This window comes from Meles meles, chromosome 3, assembly GCF_922984935.1.
Source record: "Meles meles chromosome 3, mMelMel3.1 paternal haplotype, whole genome shotgun sequence".
NCBI lineage: Eukaryota > Metazoa > Chordata > Mammalia > Carnivora > Mustelidae > Meles > Meles meles.
Window position 1 is genome coordinate 184,163,572 of NC_060068.1, and position 23,693 is coordinate 184,187,264.

The window sequence follows — 23,693 nt, forward strand, 5'->3', positions numbered from 1 at the left end:
TAAAAAAAAAATGAAAGGGTAAGTTGCGTCTAACTAATCTATGTAAGAGTATTTTTCTTTTTTTAAGACTTTATTTATTTGACAGACAGAGATCACAAGGAGGCAGAGAGGCAGGCAGAGAGAGAGTGAGAGGGAAGCAGGCTCGCCGCTGAGCAGAGAGCCCGATGTGGGACTCGATCCCAGGACCCTGAGATCATGACCTGAGCCGAAGGCAGAGGCTTAACCCACTGAGCCACCCAGGCACCCCCGTAAGAGTGTTTCTGTGTGGGATGAGGGTTCAAAGTCCGATTGCGGAGCAGTTTGCCCAGATGACCTCTCCGAGGAGACAGAGGAGACCTCTTTGTCTTGGCTTCCGCCATCTCGGTCTCGCTTTCTGGAAGCCAGTGTGTCCTAAACACAGGGGAAGAGAGAAGGCTCGCGTGCTCTCTCAGGACCCCGTGACAGAACGCAGGGGATGGCACCCGGCACAGAGGGCCTCTCGAGCCCTGCAAAGACAGTGCTGGACGGTGGAGGCCAGAGAGACACCCCTGGGCCTCCTGGGGGCAGCCCAGGCCGTGTGGTCAGCCCTGCCCGGCCCCTGGTGAGCCGGACGCTGCCGTCTTCCCCTGGCAACAGAAACGGCTGCGTTTCTCTCTGCAGCAGGATGCGGGCTGTGAGCGGCTGAGAGCAATCAAGCTACCTGGGACAGCTTCGAGTGGGGTTTATTCTAGGACAGTCGTAGAACCTCGAGGGCAGGAATGGAGACGGCAGGCCGGGTCCTCAGAGAGGGACCAGAAATGGCCAACGGTCTGGAACCTCGGAGCTGTGGTCTCGCGGCGTCGTGTCTGCGCAAAACTTTGCCCTGTGCCCACTCTACTCTCTTTTCAGAGCTTCTCGCAGTAGCAAACTCCATGTGCCTGTAATAGGGTTCAGAGACTTTGCCAGCAGGACAGCAGACGGTAAGAGAGTGGTCCGAGAGGTGGCCCAGAAAGCAGATCTGAGGGGCACGGAGACGGAGAAGTCATCTCTTTCCCCCTGTCCACATTCTGGGCATCCTCCTTTCCTGAAAGACGCAGGAGGAACATTACTGCCTTCAATAAGGCAAGTAGACTCCTGAGACAGCTGTCACTCTGGGAACCTATACCTCAGGCAACCCCACTTGGTTGTGGGAAGAAAGGCATGGGACGTACCTGTCAGGGGCAGCCTGGGGTTACCTGGATGCAGGGCCCAGAGCCGGACAGAGGGCAGGGCCTTCTCACACAGGATTCAAACCCACATCAAGAACTTGGGGGTTCTAGTGTGAGGAGGTTGGGCCCCTCAAGCACTAGCCTCTGTCTTGAGAAAATGTTTCACTTTCATACTCTTAGGAACTTCAGAAAAACCCTGTACTGCACTGGAACGAAAGCCGCCCGTGAAGAAGGCACACTTCTGTTTTATTGGCGTCTAATGACCCCAACACCGGGCCCTTCGCAGGAATCAGATCCAGGCAGAAACCAAGTCCAAGTCAGTTAACCCTTACACGCCTGGACTCAGCCGCACAGAGGAGTTCCCTTCAGCCTGAGCAGAGGGTCTTCTGGGGTCAGGGTCCAAAGGGAGGCAGGAAACAGGGGTAGGGATGTGTCATCACCGGTGGGGCTTTCTTGCAGGGACAGAGGCCCTCCGGGAAGCCTTCTGTGTCCTCAAGCTCAAGCACTTAACAACAAAATCCTATATTCCATGTCGGGCAGGAGTCTGTGAGTACATAAGCCCTAGTCAGCACGGCAGAGAACCCAGACGCCGCACAGGGTTCTGTGACAGTTCTCACGTTCTTTCGGCCCTGGCCGGACGTCTGGCCTCCCCTTCCTCCCTCCTGTGCGGTCCAGAACTGACCCCCGGTCCGTCGCCAACGTGGCCTCGTCCTCTCTTCTGGAGCCAGGGCGCCCGCCCATGCAGTGCCTAACTGATGCCACGTGCCAGGGTCCCTAGGAGATGCCTCAGCTGGAGGTGGCCAGGGGCGCGGATGCCCAAGCCTGCTGACTCAGGATGTCCAGGCGCCTGTTCTGCCGAACCACACACCCACCCTGGTCTGCTCGAGGGCTTACTGCATTTGCTCCAGGGCTCTGGAGAAGTTTCCTAGAGCAGCTTTGAAAGCTCGCAGCAAGAAAGCTCCAAGTTCGTTGCTTGTCTCTTGGATGTCTGGGTCGAAACTTCCGAAGAGGGGCGTGCAGGCCTGGACGTCACCCCGGCCGGCCCGAAGCAGCACCGCACGGAGATCCTCGGCGATCACATCATACTTCTGCTGGTCGAACTTGGACATGGCCGGCTCGTCCTGGGGGTAGTCCGTGCCCTCGGGGTAGCAGTCTTTGGGCACCGGGAACGCGACAGTCCGGAGCCTGCCCAGCTCGCAGAGAGCCACGAAGAGGCGCCTCAGGGCCCGGGCCGACAGCGGGTTCCCCAGGAAGCGGAGCTCACGGAGCTCGTGGCAAGGGCTCAGGGCCAGGATCAGCATGCCCACGTGCCGGTCTCCGATGCCGCACTCCTCCACGGTGAGCACCCTCAGCGTCCGGGCCGCCCGGCTCAGCAGCCTGGGGAAGGTGGAAGGGAACAGGCTGAACAGGTTGTGGCCGCTGAGGTCCAGCACTTCCAGGCATGTGGTGTGGGCACAGTCTGCCAAGAAGGCCATGTCTGTGTGGTTCAGGGAGCAGTTGGCCAGGTCCAGGGTCCTCAGCGGCGTCTGTAGGGGCCTAGGGCGGGGCAGCAAACAGCACCGGTGAGGGGCGGTCCCGGCGAGTTCCTCTGGGAGGAACTGAGATGAATTCTCTCTCAGGGGCCAGCCGACTGCAGCCCCAAGGCCAAATCCATGGCTGCCTGGTCTGATTCAGCCTGACAGTAAGATGGTTTTTACACCTTTAAACGGTAAAGGTTTACCTTCACCTTTTGATTCTTTTGAACAATCAAAAGAAGGATGATACTCTGTGATGTGTGGAAATAACACGAAATTCCATTTTTAGTGTCCTTAAGTAAAGTGCCGGTGAGAACTAGACTCACTCATTTGTCTGTGGCCGCTTCGGGGCTGTGACGTCAGAGCTGAGTCAGCCTTCCCTGACCACCCAGCCCTCTCCGGCCCCCTGGCCCCGCTGGTGCTCCCACCCCTGTGTGGGGTCCTCCCCTCCCACGGGCGAACCCGCTGACTGGCTGCACAGCAACACGGTCCACAGGAGCAGGAGAGGTCCGTCCAAGAGCAGGCTGGGGCTTCTACCCCGGACCTCTGGTTCTGGGCTCAGCCGTGAGAACGCCCACAGCCACGGCGCAGAGGCTGCCCGCCCACAGCCACACGCTGAACTTGGAAGCTGATTGCCTCCCCCTCCCCGCCCACCCAGCCTTCAGGGAGACCACCGCCAGCAGACCCAAGCTGAGCCAGTGCTCGACGGACGTGGCACCGCGTGCCAGTGTTGGGATGATCTGTCACGAGAACACGATGTAGTCACTCCTGCGTTGTCTGTTTCACTAATGAGCAATGCTCACGTCTGTTCCCCAACAGAAAACAGTCCTTCTCGAGCTCCCCACCAGGCTACGCACAGCCCCGCTGTCTGGGGCCTCCTGCCGCCCTGGGCCCTCCCGGGGTGAAGGCAGAGGGTACTGGGGACCCCGTGGCCTTGTAGGCAGCAGAGCCCCACCTGATGAGCCCTCGTGCGTCTTCGGCCTGGCCCCCGGGGCCCCCCCCTGTCGGCAGACCTGCGGCACGAGGCTGGGAGCCGGGCCCCCACCGCCCCGGCCCGGCCCTCTGGGCCATCCTGCGACTCACCCAAGTAGTTTCGGGATCTTCCCCGTCAGCGTGGAGAAGGCCACGCTCAGCTCTGTGAGCTGGCTCATCCGGCTGAGCTCCTGGGCGATGGAGGAGAGGAGGGGGTCCTCGCCGTTGGGGCCGCGGGAGCCGGTGGGGGGCGCGTCGAAGGCCCTGGCTGGCAGGGTGAGCGAGGCCAGCTGGGGGAAGCGCACCTCCGCCAGCAGCTCCCGCACGTGGCCGGCATGCAGCCGTACGTTGTGCACCACCTGCAGCCGGCGCAGCTCCCCCGGCCCGGCCAGACGCAGCACCCGCAGGAGCTGGCCGGGGCCCAGGCTGTCCGCCCGGAAGGACAGGCAGTGCACGCGCAGTGGGGCAGGGCCCGCCGGCCCCAGGGCCCGCACCACCACCTCGAAGTTCCCGTCGGTGACGAAGAGGTCGGCAACGACCCGGACGGGGCGTGGCGCTGCGGGGGCCTCGGCCTGCAGCCGGCAGCACGTCCTGGCCAGCAGCTCCGTGCGGCCCCACCTGCCCAGCGCCCTCCCGCACGGACACCGCTGCACCTGCACGTCTCGGACGCCTGTGAGGTCAGCCACGCGCAGCCGCCGGGGACCCCCCGCCCGGAGCACGTGGTCTGCGAGGCCCTGCACACAGGCCTCCAGGCAGGCCCTGCAGGTGCGGTCCCGCAGGTCCTCCGGGGCTTCGGAGCCCGGCCCGAGCAGCGCACTCAGCCGGAACTCCTCCAGGGGCCAGTGTTCCAGCAGGACGCGGACCAGCGCCGCCTGCTCCAGCAAGTAGCTGGCTTTGAAGAGGAGGGGGTAGAGGTTGTGGGCCACACCGTCCAGGCTCCGCTGGGCCACCTGGGGGTGAGACACCAGGGCCTTGGCGGAAATGAAGCGGAGCGATCCCATTGTGCCGGCCCCGAAGCAAGGCCGAGCTCTCCCCTTGTGATTCTCCCGAAGATGTGTGCCCTTCCTGTTTATTTTTAGCTGCAGCTGCTGTGAGCGGTTTGCCTTTGGGCAGAAGGCAGTGAGCAGGCCCTCTGGTCACCTGACGGCTATTTTGGTCGTGGGTGCTTGCTGGGCTCTGGCCGTGGAGGCGTGGGCAGTGGCCAGCCTGTCTTTGTGCTTAACTGCTGAAAACAGAGCTGTCCGAGGGCATGGCTCAGGGCCACTAGGCCCCCGACAAGGGCCGCTCCTGCCCACTGCAGGGATGGCCTGTGGTTGGCAGCTGCCGTGGGCCTCGTAGGCCTGAGCGCGGACATGGGAGACCCCAGATGAAGGCCCCGCTGACCAGGGCCACGTCACCTCAAAGTCACGGGAGTAGGCTCCCCGGGTGAGGCCTGCCGTGCCGTCCCCAGAGACGACAGAACCAAGTAAGAGAAACGCGACCATGTCTCAGAAAGACACATCTCATTTATTTATGTTCCTAAAGTTGGAACAAGTCAGCACTAGAGCAGAGAAAAAAAGACACTGGCTTACAGCAGCTGGAGGTCACCAAGTCACTGTGGTGTGGCCCGGCCTGTGCGCCTGGCTGCCGCCTGGGGGACAGGGTTCGTGGGGAAGACCTCCCAGCAGGAACCTCACTCAGGGTCTGGCGTGTACCCAGGCTTTCCCTGCATGTCACTATTCTGTGCCTCCATTTGGCGAGGGGCGGCCCTCTCGGGGTTGTCCACACCCCAGACGTCAGGCCCGGCAGCTATGCCCTTGCCCCAACCGGGGTCCCAGGCCCACAGGTGGTGACCGGTTCCCACTATCTACACAGGCCTTGTTAAAAACAAAAAAACCCCGAGATTCCAAGCCCCCTCAGGGACACCCCGGCACCTGGGACATACCACAGTGGGTGCTGCTCTGGGGAGACCAATGCCCATGGGCCTGCGTTGCTTGGAAGGACAGTGAAACGTGTTCCCAGAAGGTTTGCCCTGCTCTGAGACGACCCAAGTCTGCCTGGACCCCTCCACCGGAGCCAGGGTTCCACGGGCTCCCACCCCCATCTCGCTGCAGCCTTCAGAGCACGGGGGAAGTTTAGGGTGTGGAGGTCGGAGCCGCCCGGGACTCTGGGCCCCGGGAGCTGGGGTGGAGGAGCTGTGTAGACGGCTGGAGCAGGGCTAGGTGGCGCCCAGGCCGGCGGGGCCCGTGGCGCGCTGTCTGCGTGGCCGGCGGCTGGAGAGGGGGGTGCGTCGGGAGCCCCCAGCAGGAGTCTCTCCTTTCCAGACTCGGGCGCAGGTCTGGGTAGAGGCTCCTGTGGTCCCTTGCTGGGGATTCTCCCTGGAGGGGCTGAGCCTCTTCCCAACACATCAGAGCTGTGAAAGGAAGGAGGTCGTTACTCACGGCCACTCGGTGTCCTGGGTGTGCACAGCACAGGGTCCTCGTCTGGGAGGCACTGCGAAGGCCTTGCTCCCTGCAAGGTGCTCTCGGACTCATGGACACGCAGGTTTGCAAGAAGCCCTTGGGGCCAGCACAGACAAGGTCAGGGCAGCAGAGGCCAGAGTGTTCTCCACAAGGCTGGCTGCTCTCAAGGCAGGTCTGCCCCCGGCTCTTCTGGAGGTAAAAAACGTTCTGGCCCTGAAATGGTTGCTTCCGTGTTTGCCGTTCTGCTCCTAGAACACAAGTGCGTGCGTGCACCTCCCAGCAACTCTGGCGGGGCCCCAGGGAGTGGGCTCGGAGTCCGAGTCGGGGAGGTCCCTGTTCTCAGGACAGGAGGAGGTGGTCCCCACTGGCTCCTGCGGCCAGGTCTCTGGGGAGTGACTGCACCACGGGCCAAGGGCCCCCTCGTGTTGCAGGAAAACCCGAGCTCTCAGAAATCACTCCACACCACTCTCTTCGGTGTGCAGTTTCCGGGGGGTTAGGCAGCAAGATCCCGGGGAGGTTGATCTGGGTACTGGAGAACAGGGGACAGCCTTGCAGGCCAGGGTGCCCCTCCTAGGGGGCTGTTCACGTCTAGCCGCGTGACTCTGCGTGGGAGCGTGTGGAACCGGGTAGAGACGTGGCCAGGGAGTCTGGCTGCTGCCGGCACGCGCGCCCAGCACCTGAGGCTGGCAGCAGACGCGAGAACCCTCTTGTTGTTTCAGGGGAGCAGGGACGGCCTGCCAGGCAGACCACTGTCCAGAAGCCTTTGTTCTGGCAGAAGGAGAGGAGATCACTGATTGGAGACCATGTCACTGGTCTTCCTCGCGACGGACTAAAGACCTGTCCCGCACACTGGAGGCTCAGCGCGCCCTCAGACTCAGCCCTTCCCTGTGCTGCAGCCCAGAAGACGGACTCGAGCGTCTGCCCGGAACTGGCGGGAATGGGGGTGCCTCCCCACAACGAGGACTGTGTGTGCCAAAGTGGATACGGGTGTGACCTGAGGCCGGGTGAAGGTCAGCCGAGCGACCTCTGAGAGAGACCGGGGGCTTCCTCCTCGGGGCCCCTTTCCCTGGTCGCCCCATCCCTCTGTCTGTGCACGTGCAACGCTGTGTCTGGGCTCTCCCCTGCTGTGGACAGGGAACGGCCGGTTTTCAGGTCGGAAGACCCACCCGGATTCTTGAGCGGGTCCTGAGCCTCTCTTGGGGTGGGGTGGGGGGTCTCGGGAGAGGGACTCACCGTCGTGGTGTGCTGGCTGAGCGTGGGCACCTGTGCGCCCCTCCTGGGGCCCTCCTCAGAGAACAGCTCTGGGAGCCCGAGGCCACTGTCCCCCGATGACGTGCCCTCAGTCACTGCAAAGAGGGGCTGGGTCAGGGCTGGCCGCCCCCCATCTCCGTGCCCAGCACTCAAGGCCCGGAAGCGTGTAAGCAGAGAACAAGGCGCGTCCTGCGACGCAGACGTATCGCAGGACGACTGTGAGGCTGGGTGTACGCAAGCAGGACGATGCTGCTGAGGGCACCCTTAGCAGCAAGCATCTCCAGACCCAGCCTTTCTGGAATCAGAGCATGGGGGGACGGGGCTCTGTCCTCCAGCGGGAAGCCTCAGGCTCACCAGGCAACTCCAACGGGAAACACGGAAAACGAGGCCAAAGAAAGGCCGCGTGACTTCAACGCAGAACGGGAAGGGAGGGGGACGAGGTCTCTGCCCCGAAGGGCTGTGGGGGGCCCGTTCGCGTCCCCACAGGCGAAGCTGTACATCGCCACACGTTCTGCGCGCGTGTGGCCCGTGGCCCTGTGGCGTGGTCACGACCTCCTGGCGGCCGTGGGGGCTTTGCCGCAAGCTTCTGCACGGGGATCAGATACTGGGATCACTGTGCAGTTTCTGCGTGGGGCTGAGCCCGGCCGAGCAGAGCACTCCCGCAGGGAGCCTTGCCCTCCATGGGAGAAGAGGCAGCCGCACCCGCAGACTCAGGGCGCGGGGGCTGTGCTGGCCCACGTGGGAGCTTGGGGGGCCGCCGCCGGGAAGGTGGGTGGACCCCCAGCCACGCTCCGCGTGGGCCAGCACGGGACAAGCCCGGCTGAGGGGCCACTGCTCTGCGCACCCAGGCACCCCAGCAGGGCTCCGGCACGACACCTCCGTCTGCGCAGAGACACGCTCGTGGTCGGGGGTGCCCTCCGAGCCGCTGTCCTGTCACGGCAGCGGAGGACGTGGGGGCTTGGAAGGACGTGGGTCCCGGGCAGTACTGCCCCGAGCAGGGGCCTCCCTTGGGCTGTGGTACTGTGGGAGGACTTGTTCTGGGAACCCAGACGCCTGTGGGGTCCCCCAGGTAGGAGGCGGAGGAACCCAACGACTGGGGTGCCACGGCACACCCGTTCCGTCAGTGCGGAGCCCAGGGCAGGCCGGCACCGAGTCTGGCCCTGCCAGGTCGTGGGTGCGCGGCTGGCTAGGGTGTAGGTAGAGCCTGGCCGCAGGCCTGGCACAGGGACTCAGTCCACGCGGCACACGTGGGTCGGTCACGGCACAGAGACTCAGTCCACGCGGCACACGCGGGTCGCTCATGAGAGGCTCCACTCCTCCCTGCGGCCACTGTGTGCTCAGCCTTTGCCTCTGCCTCCTTGCTAGTCCTTCTGTTCCGCTCTCCTGCCTTCTCTAGACAGGGCTGTTCCTACAGTTCCATTCTATCTCCCCAGCTGGCCTATTCGCTCTAAGTGTTTGTTATTTGAGGGACCGTTTGGGGTTAAAAATGTCTATCTAATGAGTGCGATGCCTCCCGTGATATTATACACCTTGGCCGTGGCACAGAATGGACACATTTCCAGACGTCCTGCACGCGCACGTCCCATCGGCCTCCAGGACGTTCCTGCCGTGTTCCCTTTCCTCTGTGCTGTCCTCACAGAGATTTCACCAGTCCTCATTCTGCCGCTCCACCGAGGGTCCCTGCCCTTCTCCCTGCAGACCATCCTTGGACGCTTCGGGTCTGCTGGTGAGCGGGCTCGGCTCCCGCAGGCATGAACTCGTCCTGGTCTCACCGTTTCTGAAAAGCCTATCTGTCACACTGAGCTCTAGTTTCATGGTTTTCTCTTTCAGGGAGTTTGGACTGTCCCTCCCTCGTGCTGTCTTCAATGAGAACCCTGCCGCCACCGTCCCCGTCGCCGGCACAGAGCAGGCCACTCTCCAGCTGCTTTCGGGCGTTCCATGTGTCACTGGCTTTCCCGCTGATGACGTGTGCTCCCGGGTGCCTGGGGCTCATTGGGCTTCCTGCCTGTGGGTTTACACCTTCACCAAATCAGGGAGATACACAGCCACCGTTCCTTCAAAGTTCTGTTGTCCCTCCATTTTGGGGCTTTTAGGTGTTTATGAAGCCTCTTGAAGTGGTCCCACAAGTCATCGATCTTTTGCCTTGATTCTCTGCGTGTCATTTTGGATAGTGTCTACCGATTTGTGTCCACTAAGTTGTGCTTTCTGTGACCCCACCTGGGGACACCTCCCCCTTAGTACTGCGGCCTCTGTTCGTGCCAAGTTTAGTCCATCCTATCTTCCCTGTTGTGACCCAGCATTTTGGACATCAGGGACATGGAACGCTGGTGTGAGTGCCGGGACTGGGAATTCTGGCGACCACCCCGGTTCTGGCTGGTTCTGCCTGATGGATCATTGCCCTTGTTACGGTCTGTTTCCTGCCTCCCTGCATGCCTGGTACCAGCCTGTGCACCTACCCTGTCGGCTGCTGGGGATTTTTGTGACCCCATAAATCTCCTTAAGCTTTGCTCCAGGACACGGCTGGATTCCCTGCAAATGCCCTGTGTTCATGACATGGTGGCAGGTCAGCAGGGACGCTCAGTCCAATACCCTCTTCCCCCCAGCAGGCTGTGCTCAGAACCCACCACTGCCCTGGGGATGGGACGCTGCCGTCAGCTGCTGGGAACAGGTGTGTGTGTGTGTGTGGAGGATACTCTCTCGTGGTCCAGGGATCTGGCCTGGACGGCCTTCCCAGGTGCGGTGCTGACCAGCTCTCTCTGCTGCACCCAGACCCTGGAGGCCTGTCCCGGCGCGGGACTCCCCTGCTGTCCTCTGCCGGGGTTCTGCAGGCTCTCTGCCCCGCACCTGGGGGCTCTCAAGGCAGAAATCAGAGCAGTCACGGAGCCCCCACCACGCTCTGTCTCTGGCGGCACTACCTTTGGAGCTGGATGTCCTGGGTTTTGAAATCGGCTTTCACATGTTCCATCTGTTTATGTTTGGTTGTGTCTGTTTTAAATCTACTCCCTGTTACCCCGTCTTAGGAGGAAGTGACAGTTTTTGTTGTTCTTTTAAAGAAAAACCGTAATGTGTTTGAAGACTCTTGGACGTCTGTAAGAGCGAGTGAGTTAGATGACCGAGGGACTCCCCCCACCCCTGGAACCGGCTGTTGGAGGCTGGAGTGGGCACGGTCCGTGCCCGGGTGCACTCACGCGGGGAAGGTGGGCTGCCGGGTTCCTGTTCCAGCTCCTCCTCCTCCTGGAAGCAGGCGCGCAAGTCCGCCGGCCAGGGGCCGTGGGTGGAGCTCAGCAGGGCTGGGTTGGCCGATGCCTGTGGGCTCAGGGGCCCCAGGGCCGAGGGTGACTGGCTGCCCGAGGAGGAGGTGCTACTGTCTGAGGTGGTGGAGTGTGGCCTCTTAAAGGGGGCGGCGTGGTCACAGGGGGGCACGACCACGGACGCTCGGGTCCGTAACTCTGGAACGGGACAGAAAGCAGGTCAGCCTGGTATTTGCTCTCCAAGTGCAGCCCAGATCCGAAAATGGAGTCGCCATCTGGGAAGCTGACCAGCCCCACCCCCTCAGTCCTGGCAGGTGTGACGTGGCCACCACCCATCCAGCCTGCTGTGCTGGCTCTTGGGGTCCAAAGTGAGTACCAGGGGCCCGAGTCTGAGTCCGTGGGACAGAACGGGGGGAGGGCTGAAGCCACGTTACCTGCTCCCTTCTTGACAGCCCGGTCACTTATGGCTGCATCGCTGGGCTGGAGGTCCATGAACGGCTTGTTGCCTATCCCCATGGACACCATTTCTTGCATTCGGAGTTCTAAAACGGAGTAATGCAGGACAACTCTCCAAGCAACTGCTTGGCTTTGATACCACTGCTGGTGACGCTCTGTACCCAACCATGCAGACCAGAAGCACGTCAGGGCCTGGCCCAGCGCCCTCCCCGAGTGTGGCGGGGCCCCCGAGGGCCTGGGGCTCCCGCGCTGGTACGTGCTTCTGGTCGGGCCTCACAGTGGCCTTTCTCAGGGAGCTCAAGGAGCAAACCAGAAAAAGGGGGACACGGGACTCAGGGACTGGTGTCTGACTGGGCAGAGAAGGGAGGGGTCCCCTCTCAGCACAGAGGACAGTGGGTCACTCAGCAAGCCAAGCCTGCAGGGGCCACAGGGCTACAAGACAGACAAGCTGACAGACATTCACAGGGCTTCGACTACAGAGCATAGCGTGAGGGTCTGAGAATGAGTTACTCCTTGGTAAAACCAAGCAAGGGAAACCAGAGATAGTATTCCGGCTGGGGGCTGTGGGGAGGGAGGGGCGGGCAGACAGGAGACGGGGGAGGGCGGTGGGGATAAGGCCGGGGGGATCCCGCTCCGTGGAAGGGCTCGGTCTGCTCCGCGGGGACTACGGAGCCAGTGAGTGCGCGGAGTTGCAGGGCACACGTACGCATGTGTGAGTGTGGACGTGCGTGTGCGTGTGTGCGTGGGGTGCTCTGCCCTCTGGAGGAAGCTGCTGGGGGAGGCCGTGCTGCGTCTCTGATGACAGGCTAGGACACTGGCCAGGTGGCCGCCGAGAAAGGGTCAGGAGGTCGTGCTTCCATATTAGGACACTGGGGTCCTTAGGGTTTCTCCGGCCTGGGGAGTCGGAGCAGACAAAGGGCCGGCTTGGAGGGGCGGCCATGCAGACGGCATCTGTAGCAGCCGGACCGGGTGAAACGCCACCAGGTGGGTGTCAACAGGAGGGGCTCCAGGGATGAAATCGGGGGGGGGGGGGGCAGAGGAGAAGACCAACCAAGGGGGCCAACTTCCAGGAGCAGGAAACCTAGGTGAGTCCTGGCACAAGGAGCATGGCACCTGATGCGGATGGCCCTCTCCTCCAGGGAGGCCACGGGCGGGCCATCAGCCCCATGTCCAGAGCGGCACGACACTTTGATGAAGGGTGAGACAGAGAGCAGGGGGCCTAAGCTGTCCCGGAGCAGATTATGACGACTTGGGAGTTGCCCTGTGGGGATGGGGTTCTTGTAAAGGGCAGGTTTATCTATGCAGTGATGGGCGGGCCATCCACTTCCACATGGATGGAGGAGCTCTCCAAGGGCCACCTGCCCAAACTGGCCCCCAACACCTACCCAGGGCCCCACATCCCTGACCCCAATGCCATGCCCTGAACTCAGCCGCTCACCCCTGGCCCTGACTCTCTACCCTGAGGCTGGCCCCCTAAACACGGAGCTGGCCCTGGGTGGCCCTCTCCTGCCCACCTCTGTTCCGCAGAGCCTGCCGCCACAGGATCTGCCCTATCACGTGGGTCCAGGCCGACTTGACCTCTGCAGAGCTGGCCTGGAGAATGTAGGTGTCTTGGGACTTCTGCCGTCTGCGGAACCAGATCTCAAACCTCAAGCCGCTGTCTCCAACGTTCTCCGTCATCCCAATCTCCGCCGTCTGCACCAGAAGCCGCGAGAGGCAGCAGCGTCAGCAAACCCTGGTCCGCACTTGAGCACACGACCCCTCCAGCAGACAGCTGACCGCAGCCCCTCAGGAATGGAGCTCCTTCACCCGACACTGAACGGTGCGGGATGAACCGGGGTCCCGCCCACGTGCACTGGCTCTGTCTTGGAGCCTCAGTTTCCCCACTGGAGAAAGGGAGGTTGGACTGGCAGGTTCTATGGTGCCCTGAGGCTGTTGCACGGGACGGGCCACAGGACCCCCTCTGGTGGTCTCCTCTGAGCTGGCAGGTAAGGGGTTACAGGTGTGGGCTCCTCCTGGGAGCTCAGGAGCTCAGAACCCAGAGGGTGTGGACCTCACTTGGTGACTGGCCCAGGGGAAGGCCATCTCCAGTGTCTGCCTTCACCCAAATCAGAAATTAAGTTACCAGTTGAGACACTGAGTTTCCAGCCACTGAAACAGCCCCGGGAACCACAAAGGACAAACGTCTCCCTGCGGCTCTCAGACACAGACACAGAAGCCAGACCTCGAGGGTCACCGGTCCCTGCTGGTGCCCAGCAGACCAGGCCCCGCCACCCCGCAGCACCAGGTGTGAGGCAGCCATGTTACCTTGAAGGACTGCTTGTACGTGTAGGTGTCGTATCCCCCTTCCCCCTTCCGGGTCTTGCTAAATAGGATGAGGTCTTCAAAGAGGAACACGTGCCTCAGGTGCTTCCTCCTCCCGCAGCACACGATGAACTCGTCCTGGCACCTCAGCGGCCCCTGCTCCTTCAGACTCACCTGCACACAGAGCAAGCCTCCCTCAGGGACACTTGGACCTGCCCTGACCCCACCCTGGGCCCCACGGAGAGGCCGGGGATGGGGGTAAACTGACCACCAATGGCCGGTGCCTCCCCCAGTGATGCCCGTGTAAGGAAGCCTCCGTCAGACCCAAAGGACGCAGCTCGGGAGCTTCTGGGATGAACAAGCGTGGCTTCCTGGGTCCGGGGCACGGCCCTCTCCCCACACCGGGCCCCGTGCCTCTCTTCCAGTGGCCTGTTCCCGAGAATGGCCCCTTACAACAAACCAGGGATGCTGGAAGTGAGCTGTTCCTCTGGGCTGTGGTGGTCACGACGTACGTGTATGGTGTGTCGGGGGCGTCCCGTAGGACGGAGCCCCTCCCCTGTGGGGTCTTGCCCTATGTCCAGGCGGATGGTAGCAGGATTGAGCTGAGTTATCGGAAGCCCAGCTGATGCCTGAGAAGTGCTCGGAGGTGCGGGGACGGCCCCACGCGTTGGAACTGGGGCCAAAGCCAGGAGGCCAGGAAGGGCCGCGCTCGTCCGCATGGCGGTCGCAGCTTAGTTCTCCCGCACCTTCCACTCGAAAGCCCTGGAGTCCATCGGAACGGAAGCCCCGTTGCTGACACGGGGCTAGCCTCACTCATTACCATGTAAACACCCGACAGGAACGCCGTCACGAGTTCTGCACCCGAGCGCCCCTTGCCCCCAGACGCCCCCCCAAGCTACAGTCCGGGCTGGTGGCTATGTGGGAGAACATGGGCTCCTCACCCCGGCCAGGCCACGGCTCCCTGTGTGGTGTGCATTCCAAACCCCAGAAACCCCTGCAAGCTCTCTTATGACCTTCCAGCCCAAGGGCAGCCCTGTCCCAAACAGCCTGGCTGGGCCTGTGGAATGGAGGGGTCCCAGGTGACTACACGTGGGTGCCCTGCGTCCTCCACGGCCGTCCAGGGAGAACTGCCCTCCATGCCGGACTCCATCTGCGGCGCAGCCACGGCTCGAATTTTCCTAGCTGGTGCCGGGGGTCCCCCATCCAGCCCGGGTGGGGTCAGAGGGCAGGGTGTCAGCACGGCTCCAACCGTACCCACACATCGGCCAGTTCACCTTGCAAGGCTCCCAGGGTCGGTCAGCAGGAGGACAGTCCACGTGGGGCGGTGGCCCAGGAGCCGGGCCGCATCACGGCAGCCAGAGGGCCTGTGCTCAGACCTGCTGCTCACGAAACTCTTACTGTTGTCTGCAGCGGGCACACGCAGTTTCGTGTTGTGCCGGGAATTCGGGGACTGTCTGAGGCACGAGGCTCTTCTTCTGTCTATGCCGGTCCCGTCATGCCACCGTGTGGGGGGCACGGCGCGGGCCTCGGCACCCCAGCGGAGAGGCTGGTGGCATGGGGTGAGCCGACGCTGGTGGGCCCCAAGCCTGACGGCCAAGCTCATGCTTTCACGCGTCCCGTTGTTCTGAAGCCGCCCCAACAAGCAGACGGTTAGCCATTTAGAGCCCGGCGCAGTTGCCTGGACACGAAAGCCCTCCCTACCGCCCTGGTCTGCTGGCCCCTCGGGAGGCCTCAAGCTTCAGGAGACCCCCCCCCCCAAGAGGACAGCCCGCGCTCTGCCCACCTGGGCCTCGGGGCACTTACGTCACAGCCTCGGACGGCGTCCACGGCCAGCAGGTCGTTGCCGTGACGCAGCTGGAGACGGACCATGTCTGCGGCGGCCTGGAGCTCACGCAGCGCCTGCTCCTCGGCAGGGCAGCCGCCGGCCTCCCGCACCAGGTCCCGCAGCAGCAGCAAGTACTTGCCTAGACGCTGCACGGGCTTCAGCAAGTAGGAGGCCAAGTCCATCCTGTCGCCCAGCTGCTGCTGCTTGTCCTGCAAGGGCCGGGGCGAGAGGGTCAGCCTGGGCCAGGACGGGGGCAGCGCGGCTTGCGGGGTCGGGGGGTGACCTTGAAGAAGGCGTTGCCGTGGCTGCAGAGCAGGGCATCCGACTGGGGCTTGTTCTTGCTGTAGAGCGCGTACAGGCCGAACTCTTCCTCCTGCGACAGGGGAGGGCCCCGCGCACCTGAGCTGGGGCCGGGGCAGCGTCTGCCTCTGCCCCACCCTCCGTGTGCAGAGCCCCACGGGCACGCGCCGAGGAGGCTCAAGGCTGCATTCAGACCCCCTGGGCTTCCCAGCATGTGGGGGCAACTCGGGTCGAGGCCAGAGAATCGGTCTTTACAATACAGGGTTTGGGGAAGAGGCGGAGGCTGGCCTGGGAAGGAGCATGGGAGGGTTTGCCCCTTGGCGGTCAAGAACCAAAGTCGTGTCAACATTTAAAATTCTCACCATTGTTGTTACTGTAAAGCAACACAGAGTTTGCCTTCTGGCTAAAAGCACCTTCTTAGAAATAGCCGGAAAACGCGACATGGGCTTTCTTGGACATGTCCGTCGTAGTAATCTACATTTCGTAACCTGGGCCCAGAGCCACGTCTGCCCGCGTGCCAGAGTGCCAGAGGCCACTGCGTCCCCACTGCCTGGAGCACTGACTTAGTGAGAGCATGTTCTCTGCAGGCTGAATTCAGAATTTCATGAAGACCCGGGAGGGGAGAGGTTCCTGTCCGCAGCTGGGAAGACTCTCACTCATCAAGGAGAGAGCAGCCCTTGAACCTCCGTCGAGGCCCCAACGGGGCTGCACGCCAAGGGACTGTGGAGGGCACCAGGTGGGCTCCCAGGGACAGGGAGCAAACTGATTTGGGGAGCTGCTTTGGGCCGATTACCTCGACTGGTGAGGAGAGGGATGTGTGTGTGACCGTGCAGTGAACCCTCAGGGGCAGGTGGCTCTGGGGAGCCAAGGGTGCCTTCGGGTGGCACCGAGTGACACGGCCAGGGTGATCAGACCCACAGGCTTCTCGTCTATTTTGGTGTCTGTTGATTGATGGGTCTTGCGTCCTTTTAGGGACACATCTCCTAGCCCTGGTCTGCAGGGATCCAAATCCCCGGACTCGTGGGCACGGCCAGAGCCGGCCTCTCCGAGGGCACCCTGGGCCGATGTCCCCTCGGCGGACCACACAGCCAGCTGCCACGCAGCCACGCCCAGGAGGGAGGGACTCACGTGTCTCAGGAACCCGCGGCCCGCTGCCAGGGGGCAGGGCTGGCAGCGCTCCAGCTCTGCCAGGAAACGCTGGCCGTGGAAGTCATAGAGCTTCTCCAGGTTCCCGAAAACAACGCTGCGCTTCCCTCGGAGGGCCTGGGGCAGGTCTGTTCTTTCCATTTCTGGAAAGTAGTTGTCGATGACGTACCCCAGGGACCTAACGTACTCCCTCTCCGTGGAGACCATCTCGGCCATTATGTGCTGCCGGCGGCTGCTGGAAGACAGAGGGGCGGGTGGACCCTGAGGGGGGTGCAGGCCTGGCCTCACTCCTGGCCTCGGAGACCCTCGGCCAGCCTCACTCCTGCCTCCCACGGAGACGAGACGCTCCGCAGGCCCAGAGGAGTGCGTGTGACCAGACATGGGCAGCACGGAACCTAGGAGCTTCCTACGGGATCTGTCGGCGGCAAGCGCTGTCACGTGGGCCCCTTTGACAGAAACGAGGAAGGAGAGAAACGCGCGGAGGAAGGCAGAGTAGAAACCGGCTGTGTGAAACGTCTCTGTACTGTTGGTCACGGCTGCTTAGGGTAAAAGATTCTTCCGGAAAGTGAACAAGAGAGACTCCCAGGACCCCGAACTTGAACCCGGGCCCTGAGGTCTCTCATCCCCAGATGGCTTGATGCAGGGACGGCTCTGGCAGCGGGAAGATTTAAACACGGCAAAGAAGCCCGTGCTGGGGACGCACAGGGAGATGCTTTCCGACGCGCACGGACTGCTAACCTATCAGAAGGCGCTTCTGGAAGCCCAGCTTGACGTGGCCGAGACGTCCGACCTGGAGACCGCGAAGCAGCACCTGGGGCTGAAGCGGCAGAGCAGGGCCTGGGGGCCCAGGACGGAGCAGACGTGGGGAGCAGGGGGACAGCAGCCCTTCCTACCACGCAGAGGGCGCCCCGGGCCGCTGCTGGCACGGCGTCCAGCCTGGGATGTGTCTGCAGCAGATGGCGCTTCCGGGGGCGCCGAGGAGAGCCCAACCTGCGAGCACCGCGTGCACCGCCCTCCCGGTGACCGCGACGCTGCTGGATTAACCCGGAGCACACCGGGGGCCGACGTTCTTCTGCCGTTACTTGTACTTGCCTTTTTTTTTTTTTTTAGCTGGAAAGCAATCAGAAGCAACCCACGACAGGAAGTACACCTAGGTCAGAAAGGCTGCTGCCCACTTGCAGCCGGAGAGCTGGCTCCTTTCCACACTCCCACAACGGACTTAACAAATACCCGTGGCTCCCCTGGCAGCAGCGCTCCCGGAAGTGCTGGCCCAGGAGGCCTGGACACCCCCCAGCAAACCCGGGTCCCAGAACCACAGCGCCTTCCTGTCAACAGTTGCTGAAAACAGGCAGCCTTAAACACTGAAGAGTCTGTGCTCGACCGACTGAGCTAGCCGAGCGCCCAGCCTTAAATGTTTGAAAACAAAACTAGGATGGTCTGGCCATTTGGAAATGGACACGACATAATGGCTAGAAATGTGTCGGGAAATGACTGCTGGCGAGTGACAGGGACTCTCTGGGCAACCGGCGGAAGGCCTGGGTTTTCACGGAAGACCAGGTTAGTTTAACGCTCTTGACTCTGGGCCCCGGCACGGGAGCAGGACGTGCTCCCTCTCTGGTGTGCTGTGGTCCCACGACCAGACCCTGAGTTGGCAGGTCCATGGCCTGTGAAAGGTGGAAGGGGACACCTGTCCCCAGACACAAAGGCAGGTCGTCTTCCCAAACCTGATTGCTCCAGACTGAGGATGCCCACGGTGGAGCGTTGGGCTCCCGGCAAGCAGAAGGCCCCCATCCTTGTGGTCCGTGCCTCTGAAACTTTCGGGAAGAGCTCGGGGGCTGGAGACTGGTTCCTCCCAGAGCCTTCCGAGGGATTCCAAATCCCAGGAAAAGCCACCCAGGGACTCCCCAATGAACCCTTCCTGTTCCATCTCAAGTTTCCGCCCCAAACAAGCTGTATCGTAACCGCCTAGAACCTGAAACATGAAGGTGTGTTTCAGGGGAGAATGGTCTCTGTACGAGGAGGAAACGCGTCCACCAACAAACGAGCAAAGACAACTAGGACGACGCCCTACCTGCAGCCCGCCCAGCTCACTATACAGATGGACTCAAGGCCCAGGGCCAGGCCGGGATTCCAGCGGCCTGCACTCCCCGTCGTTAGGGCCGGGCACAGTTCCTGCCCATTTTTCCACCCCAACAGTCAATAGAATAGATCTTCTTACACATATCTTCTGAAAGATTAAACAGATTCATACGGACATCTCCATTCGGGCAACACACACTCTTCTCACCTCAGGGCGGAGAGACCTTTTTTTATAAAGTAATTTTTAAATTACCCCAGGTGTGACTTGCTTATTGTGACTGTCTAAAGGGGCCTCAAATGAGAGCTGGTTGTTCAGCCACAGAGCAGGTGAGCCAGCAGTTTGCAGGGAGTCTGCCGAACGCGGGGGGCCGGCAGCTTCTCGTCTGAGCTCACACGCAGTGTGCTGCCTGGACCGGACACACTGGAGCCGGAGGGAAGTTTGCGGGTTTTCTACTGGGCAAGGCTTTGACTCTCTGGCACCACAGGAACCACCAGGCCCAAGGCCTGGAGGGGGGCGCAGCTCACCTTCCTGTCCGCCTCCTTCCGTCGTCCTCGGAGTGGGGGGTCCTGGGGGGAGAGGACAGACTCCGATTCCGAGTGACCAGGGGGCTCTCAGCATGTGGCCTCGGTGGGGGCTTCTTCTCAGAGGCCACGGTGCTGGTCACCTCTAGGCCCCTGATGAAGACCCCGGTGTGGCCTGGCCAGGGGGCGTCCCTGGGCCCACCGTCAAGCTGTGCGATCTCAAAGCTTTGTGTTTTCCTCATCATTTTCTTCAGGGGCTGTTTCCTGGGGTGGGTGGTGGGTGTCTGGATGGGCTCAGAGTAGCAGGGGGTGCTGTCCTGTGGGGAAGGCACAACTGGGGCCAGGGGCTCGGTCTCCTTCCTGCACGGACGGGCTCGTCCAGAGAGGCCAGGCAGCAGCTGGGCCTGATCCCCAGTGTGGCCCTCCGGGTCAGTGGGCGGGGCCCAGGGCCTCCTCTCAGCTCCCAGGGCCAGCTCAGGCTCCAGGGCTCTCTGGTCCAGAGGCGGAGTGCCAGGGTCCGGGCTAACCCCAGAGAGGGCCTCTTGGAAGCGGAGTTGGGTCTGTGGGCTCTGCAGCTCTAAGGGGTGTTGCTGCCGCAGCACCCGTGGGCCACCCAGGGCCACCGCCGCCGTGCCGGCCTTGGGGAAGCTCTGCGCCGTCGGCTCTGCGGCCTCCTGGGGACAGCTCTGCGCACACTCCGTGCCCGGTTCTGGGCCCCGGAGCTCCAGGCGCTCACGGCTGCGCTGTATCCACCCATCCACCTGCGTGGCAAAGGATGGTGACAGTCAGGGCCCTGGAGAGCTGTCACCTTGGCCTTGGCACCCATCCCACCTCACGCAGTCACGCCACAGCTCAAGTAAACTGGGTCACGTTCCTCTGGCTCTCTCGGTGCCCCACATCACGGACCAGGGTGAGCCAGGGGGCCAGAGCAAGAGGAGGACCCCTCTGCCACAGGGGAAGCAGCTTTCAGACTAGCACCGAGGGCCGCGAGATGAGGCTGCGCCCAAGCCCAGTGAGGTCTGACTCCTCCACGGCCCCCGAGAACAGGAGGTGGAGCTGTCCCAGGGCCGTGGGATGGATGCCAGGCTGCAAGGACAGGTCCCACCCCTGCCCTGGTCTTCCCCGACCCCATGGATCCCATCGGGGGAGCTGTGCTGCCGGGGGCTCTGGGGTGCAGACAGTTCTGGGGTGCTGGTGAGCTTGTAAGCGTGTGCCATAGTGACCGTCCTGGGGTCTGACCACAAGTGGACTCTTAGAGCTGAGCTGGTAAACACAGGAAAGTTCACGTGTTCCTTTGGCTTGTCCGTTTGGGACAATGAGTACATTCCTCACACGGTGGCTGGGAGCCCGGGGCGCGGTGTCGGGGTGCTGGCCAGCTGTCTCAAGGCTCGGCTCCCTCAGGCCCGCGGGGACTGGGCTCCCTAAATGTCCACAGCACATGAAGGTCTCTGGAGGCCATTCCACGGGGTCTCTTACTGCCTCATGGAAGTCAGACAGCCGAGCCCCCTGGCCAGCCCTCCCTCCCTCCGCTCAGCTTGGCGGCCATGGTGCTCAGGCACCATCGGAAGTCCCAGACCGTGTCCTCTGGGCCTTGGGAGCTGCTCTCCTCCATCCCTGACAAGCCTGGTGCCTGCTCTGTCTCTGTGTGTCTTCCCATGTGGACACGCCGTCACCTGTCCTGGAAGGTCCGGGACCCTGCCATTGCTGCCGCATGTTCTCAAGACACGGCAGCTCCAAGGGGCCAGGAACTTCTCTCCTCTTTCCAACCACAGTATGATCTACATCAGAAAGGAAGGCTTTATTTTCAAACGTGCGAAGGAGTCTGGCTCTGTGCTCGTGGGGACAAAGGAAGCTGCAGACACTGCGGAGGGGCCGGCTCAGCTGGTTGCCACGGGCTGCGGCCTGCACAGCAGCCCGAGCCCAGCAAGCCGCGGCTGGCCAACGCCCTGACAGCCACACCGCCTAGAGGTTTTAACCGCCGTCTCTACCGTCAGGCCCCTTTCAGCCTGTGGCGTCTCTGGGGCTCAAGTGCGCAAGTGGACGGGCTGTTCGCAGAACTTTCCATTTTGAAACTTGTCACTATGCTGAACATGCCCAGACGTCTTCTCTGGCGGAGGCGCTAGGGTACTTGGGGGCTGTCTGGGAGAGCGGAGGGGCCTCCGCCTGCACCACACGGGGGGGCGGCAGTCCTTCGCGGCGCACGCGTGGGGGTCAAGACGTCACGTGCGTGTGTGTTCTCGTGGGCCAGCGGCACCCGCAATGCTGGTTGCCAGGGGCCCAGGGAGAGGGTCCCAGCAGTGCGGCCATGGGGCTGGAGGTACCGATGCAGAGCTGTGCCGGGTGACCCCGCGCTCAGGCAGAGGGAGCCGAGCACACGCTCTCTGTGGACCGGGCCATGGAGGAGAACGTCACGTCTGGGTTTTCACAAACACCAGCAGCCTGAGAGCAGAGGAGTAGCAGCCGGTCAAGGAGCAGAGACCCTCAGACACGCAGCCTCACTTCCAACCTCCTGGAAAAGTCCTGGTTGGCTTCAAGACGTAAATGGAAAAATCCCACCCGTAAAAGTCTCAGGATGGAATACCTTAGTTATTCTGAAACCTTCAGGTAGAAAAGGTCATTTCCATCATAAGCAAAGGGCAGTGACAAATGGGTCAAGTATCTGTCGCATGACCAGAGTGTCCACGTGAGTCGTGTGTGTACGAGTGAAGCTTCGAGCTGAAGAAGTGGCTGCTGGGATGCTGCCAAGGTTTCTGCTGAGAATCTGAACCAGGCAGGCTGCCTGCAGGCCCATTTGGTAAATGTGTAAAAACCTCGCAGACGGCGGGCCCTACCGCAGCCACCCCAAGCCTAGGCGCCTGTCCAAGCAAACAACAGAAAGTGTGAACGACGCAGGCACAGTGACATGTACAAGGGTGGGAGACGGGAGAACCAGGGACCCGGGCTGGAACCAAACAAGCACACGGAGGTCCAGGCCTCCACACGGCCCTGTGCATGTTGGCCGTCCTGGGGACTCAGCCTTGGGATGCCCTGGCTGTGGCCATCTCCCACCCTGACTGTCCCCAGGGACACACAGGCCTCCAGCCACACGTGACCTTGCTCTACACGGACCGCCGGCTGTGCCAGGGCTCCTGCTTCACTCACTCATATGGGAATAGGGATTGATAAAAGCATAAGGATTTAACTAGAAATACGTGTGAGCTTTTGAACGTCTTCTACGAATACGTTCCTGGAGGAAAGTCCGGATGGTGACGTAGTACCTGGTGACTGTTGTTATTTCAGGAGCAGAGTCTCAAAATGTTTTCCTCTCCCGGCTTCTCTGACCGGAGCGCTTACCCGGCCTTCTCGCTCCTGGAGCGCCCGCACTCCCTGCAGCCTCTCCAGCTCCCGCAGACGCCTGTTGGAGGCGAGGACAAGCCGATGCACCTCCTCGTGCACTTGGTTGTACAGCCTGGAGGCGGCCTCGATGGCATCCCTGGGAAAGAAAGAGTCAGAAAGCCAAGTTGCTCAGAGACATACGCGGTTGGCGACAACCCAGCGAAGAGGCACGGCTGCGCTTTTGGCCTCCCTCCTGTCGGACACAGATGGAACGCTCCGAGGAGGTCCACAGCCACAGCAGGAACAGGACGTGCTGGGAGTGACTGGTGCAGGCGCCTGAGTGGCGAAGAGCGAGCGGGCGGGCGTGGCTCCCCAGGACAGAAGCAGACGGAGAAGCTTTCCCCCGGGACCTCCGCTGAATTCCGCAGTGATGAGTTCTGCCTTCCACTTGAGCAGCCCCAGGAAGCTGCTCCTTTTGTTTGGAAGATACAAATGTCCATAGGCTCCGGTCCAAAGTGTGCCCGGTAGCAAGAACAGAGGTTTGGACCCCTGGGCGATGCTGCAGGTGACGGGAACGGACATGACTCTAGACGGGCGGCCCTGGCATGGCACTCACCGGCAGTCTTGGCTGGTGCCCAGCTGCTCCGTCCTCAGCCGCGCCAGCACGGCGCCACCCTCGAGGCGGAGGGCCACCAGCAGGGCGTCTTCTAGCACACACTTCATCATTGCCTTGTGCTTGCCGATGAGGCCTGTGACCTCCTGCGTGGAGTGGGAGAAGCGCACCTAGAACCTGTCCTCCGCGGGGAGCGCCAGGTGTGACCTGCGTTCCTGTAGTTATCAACAGACTGAAAGTTGGGCGGGACGGTGGAACGCACCCTTGACGCACCCCAGCAGGGAGGCCGTGAGTCCCAGAGGTGCTCACCGGGGGCAGGCGAGACTAAGAAGAGGAGAAAGGAGGGAAGTGGGAAACTTGGCAGCAGGAGCAGAGCCGGCATTTGGACGGGTTTGTGTGGGCCGTGCCCACATACCCTATACCCCGAGGTGTCTCCAGCCCAGGTTTCTAGGCTGCTGACTTTCCTCCAGCCAGTCCACCTCGGTGTCCCAGTGGTACGTACTCGGGCCTTGGCAGCACACCAGCACGCGCGGTGGCT

General features: G+C 62.2%; 2 protein-coding genes across 4 annotated transcripts in view; both read right to left on the reverse strand.

Annotated features, from left to right (window-relative positions):
- Positions 1-160: 160 nt before the first annotated feature.
- Positions 161-4,716, reverse strand: LRRC14B (leucine rich repeat containing 14B). The gene is made up of 2 exons (XM_046000141.1): positions 3,764-4,716; positions 161-2,702 (listed from the first exon to the last, which is right to left on the reverse strand). Exons 1-2 carry the CDS (start codon positions 4,651-4,653, stop codon positions 2,057-2,059), a joined length of 1,536 nt encoding a protein of 511 aa, XP_045856097.1. The 5' UTR covers positions 4,654-4,716; the 3' UTR covers positions 161-2,056.
- Positions 4,717-5,169: 453 nt separating this feature from the next.
- PLEKHG4B (pleckstrin homology and RhoGEF domain containing G4B) overlaps positions 5,170-23,693 on the reverse strand; it is a 79,721-nt gene continuing 61,197 nt past the window's right edge. For 2 of the 3 annotated variants that reach the window (XM_046000703.1, XM_046000704.1), the window contains 12 exons: positions 23,159-23,301; positions 22,561-22,699; positions 19,231-19,988; positions 16,609-16,861; positions 15,464-15,553; positions 15,159-15,389; positions 13,359-13,529; positions 12,566-12,746; positions 11,030-11,137; positions 10,533-10,793; positions 7,327-7,439; positions 5,170-6,044 (listed from right to left, as the gene is read on the reverse strand). In XM_046000703.1, the coding sequence (XP_045856659.1) occupies positions 6,039-6,044; positions 7,327-7,439; positions 10,533-10,793; positions 11,030-11,137; positions 12,566-12,746; positions 13,359-13,529; positions 15,159-15,389; positions 15,464-15,553; positions 16,609-16,861; positions 19,231-19,988; positions 22,561-22,699; positions 23,159-23,301 (2,454 nt within the window). In that variant the 3' untranslated portion in view covers positions 5,170-6,038. Of the gene's footprint in view, positions 6,045-7,326; positions 7,440-10,532; positions 10,794-11,029; positions 11,138-11,688; positions 12,313-12,565; positions 12,747-13,358; positions 13,530-15,158; positions 15,390-15,463; positions 15,554-16,608; positions 16,862-19,230; positions 19,989-22,560; positions 22,700-23,158; positions 23,302-23,693 lie in introns of those variants that run through there. The other variant, XM_046000705.1, reaches the window with a different exon arrangement.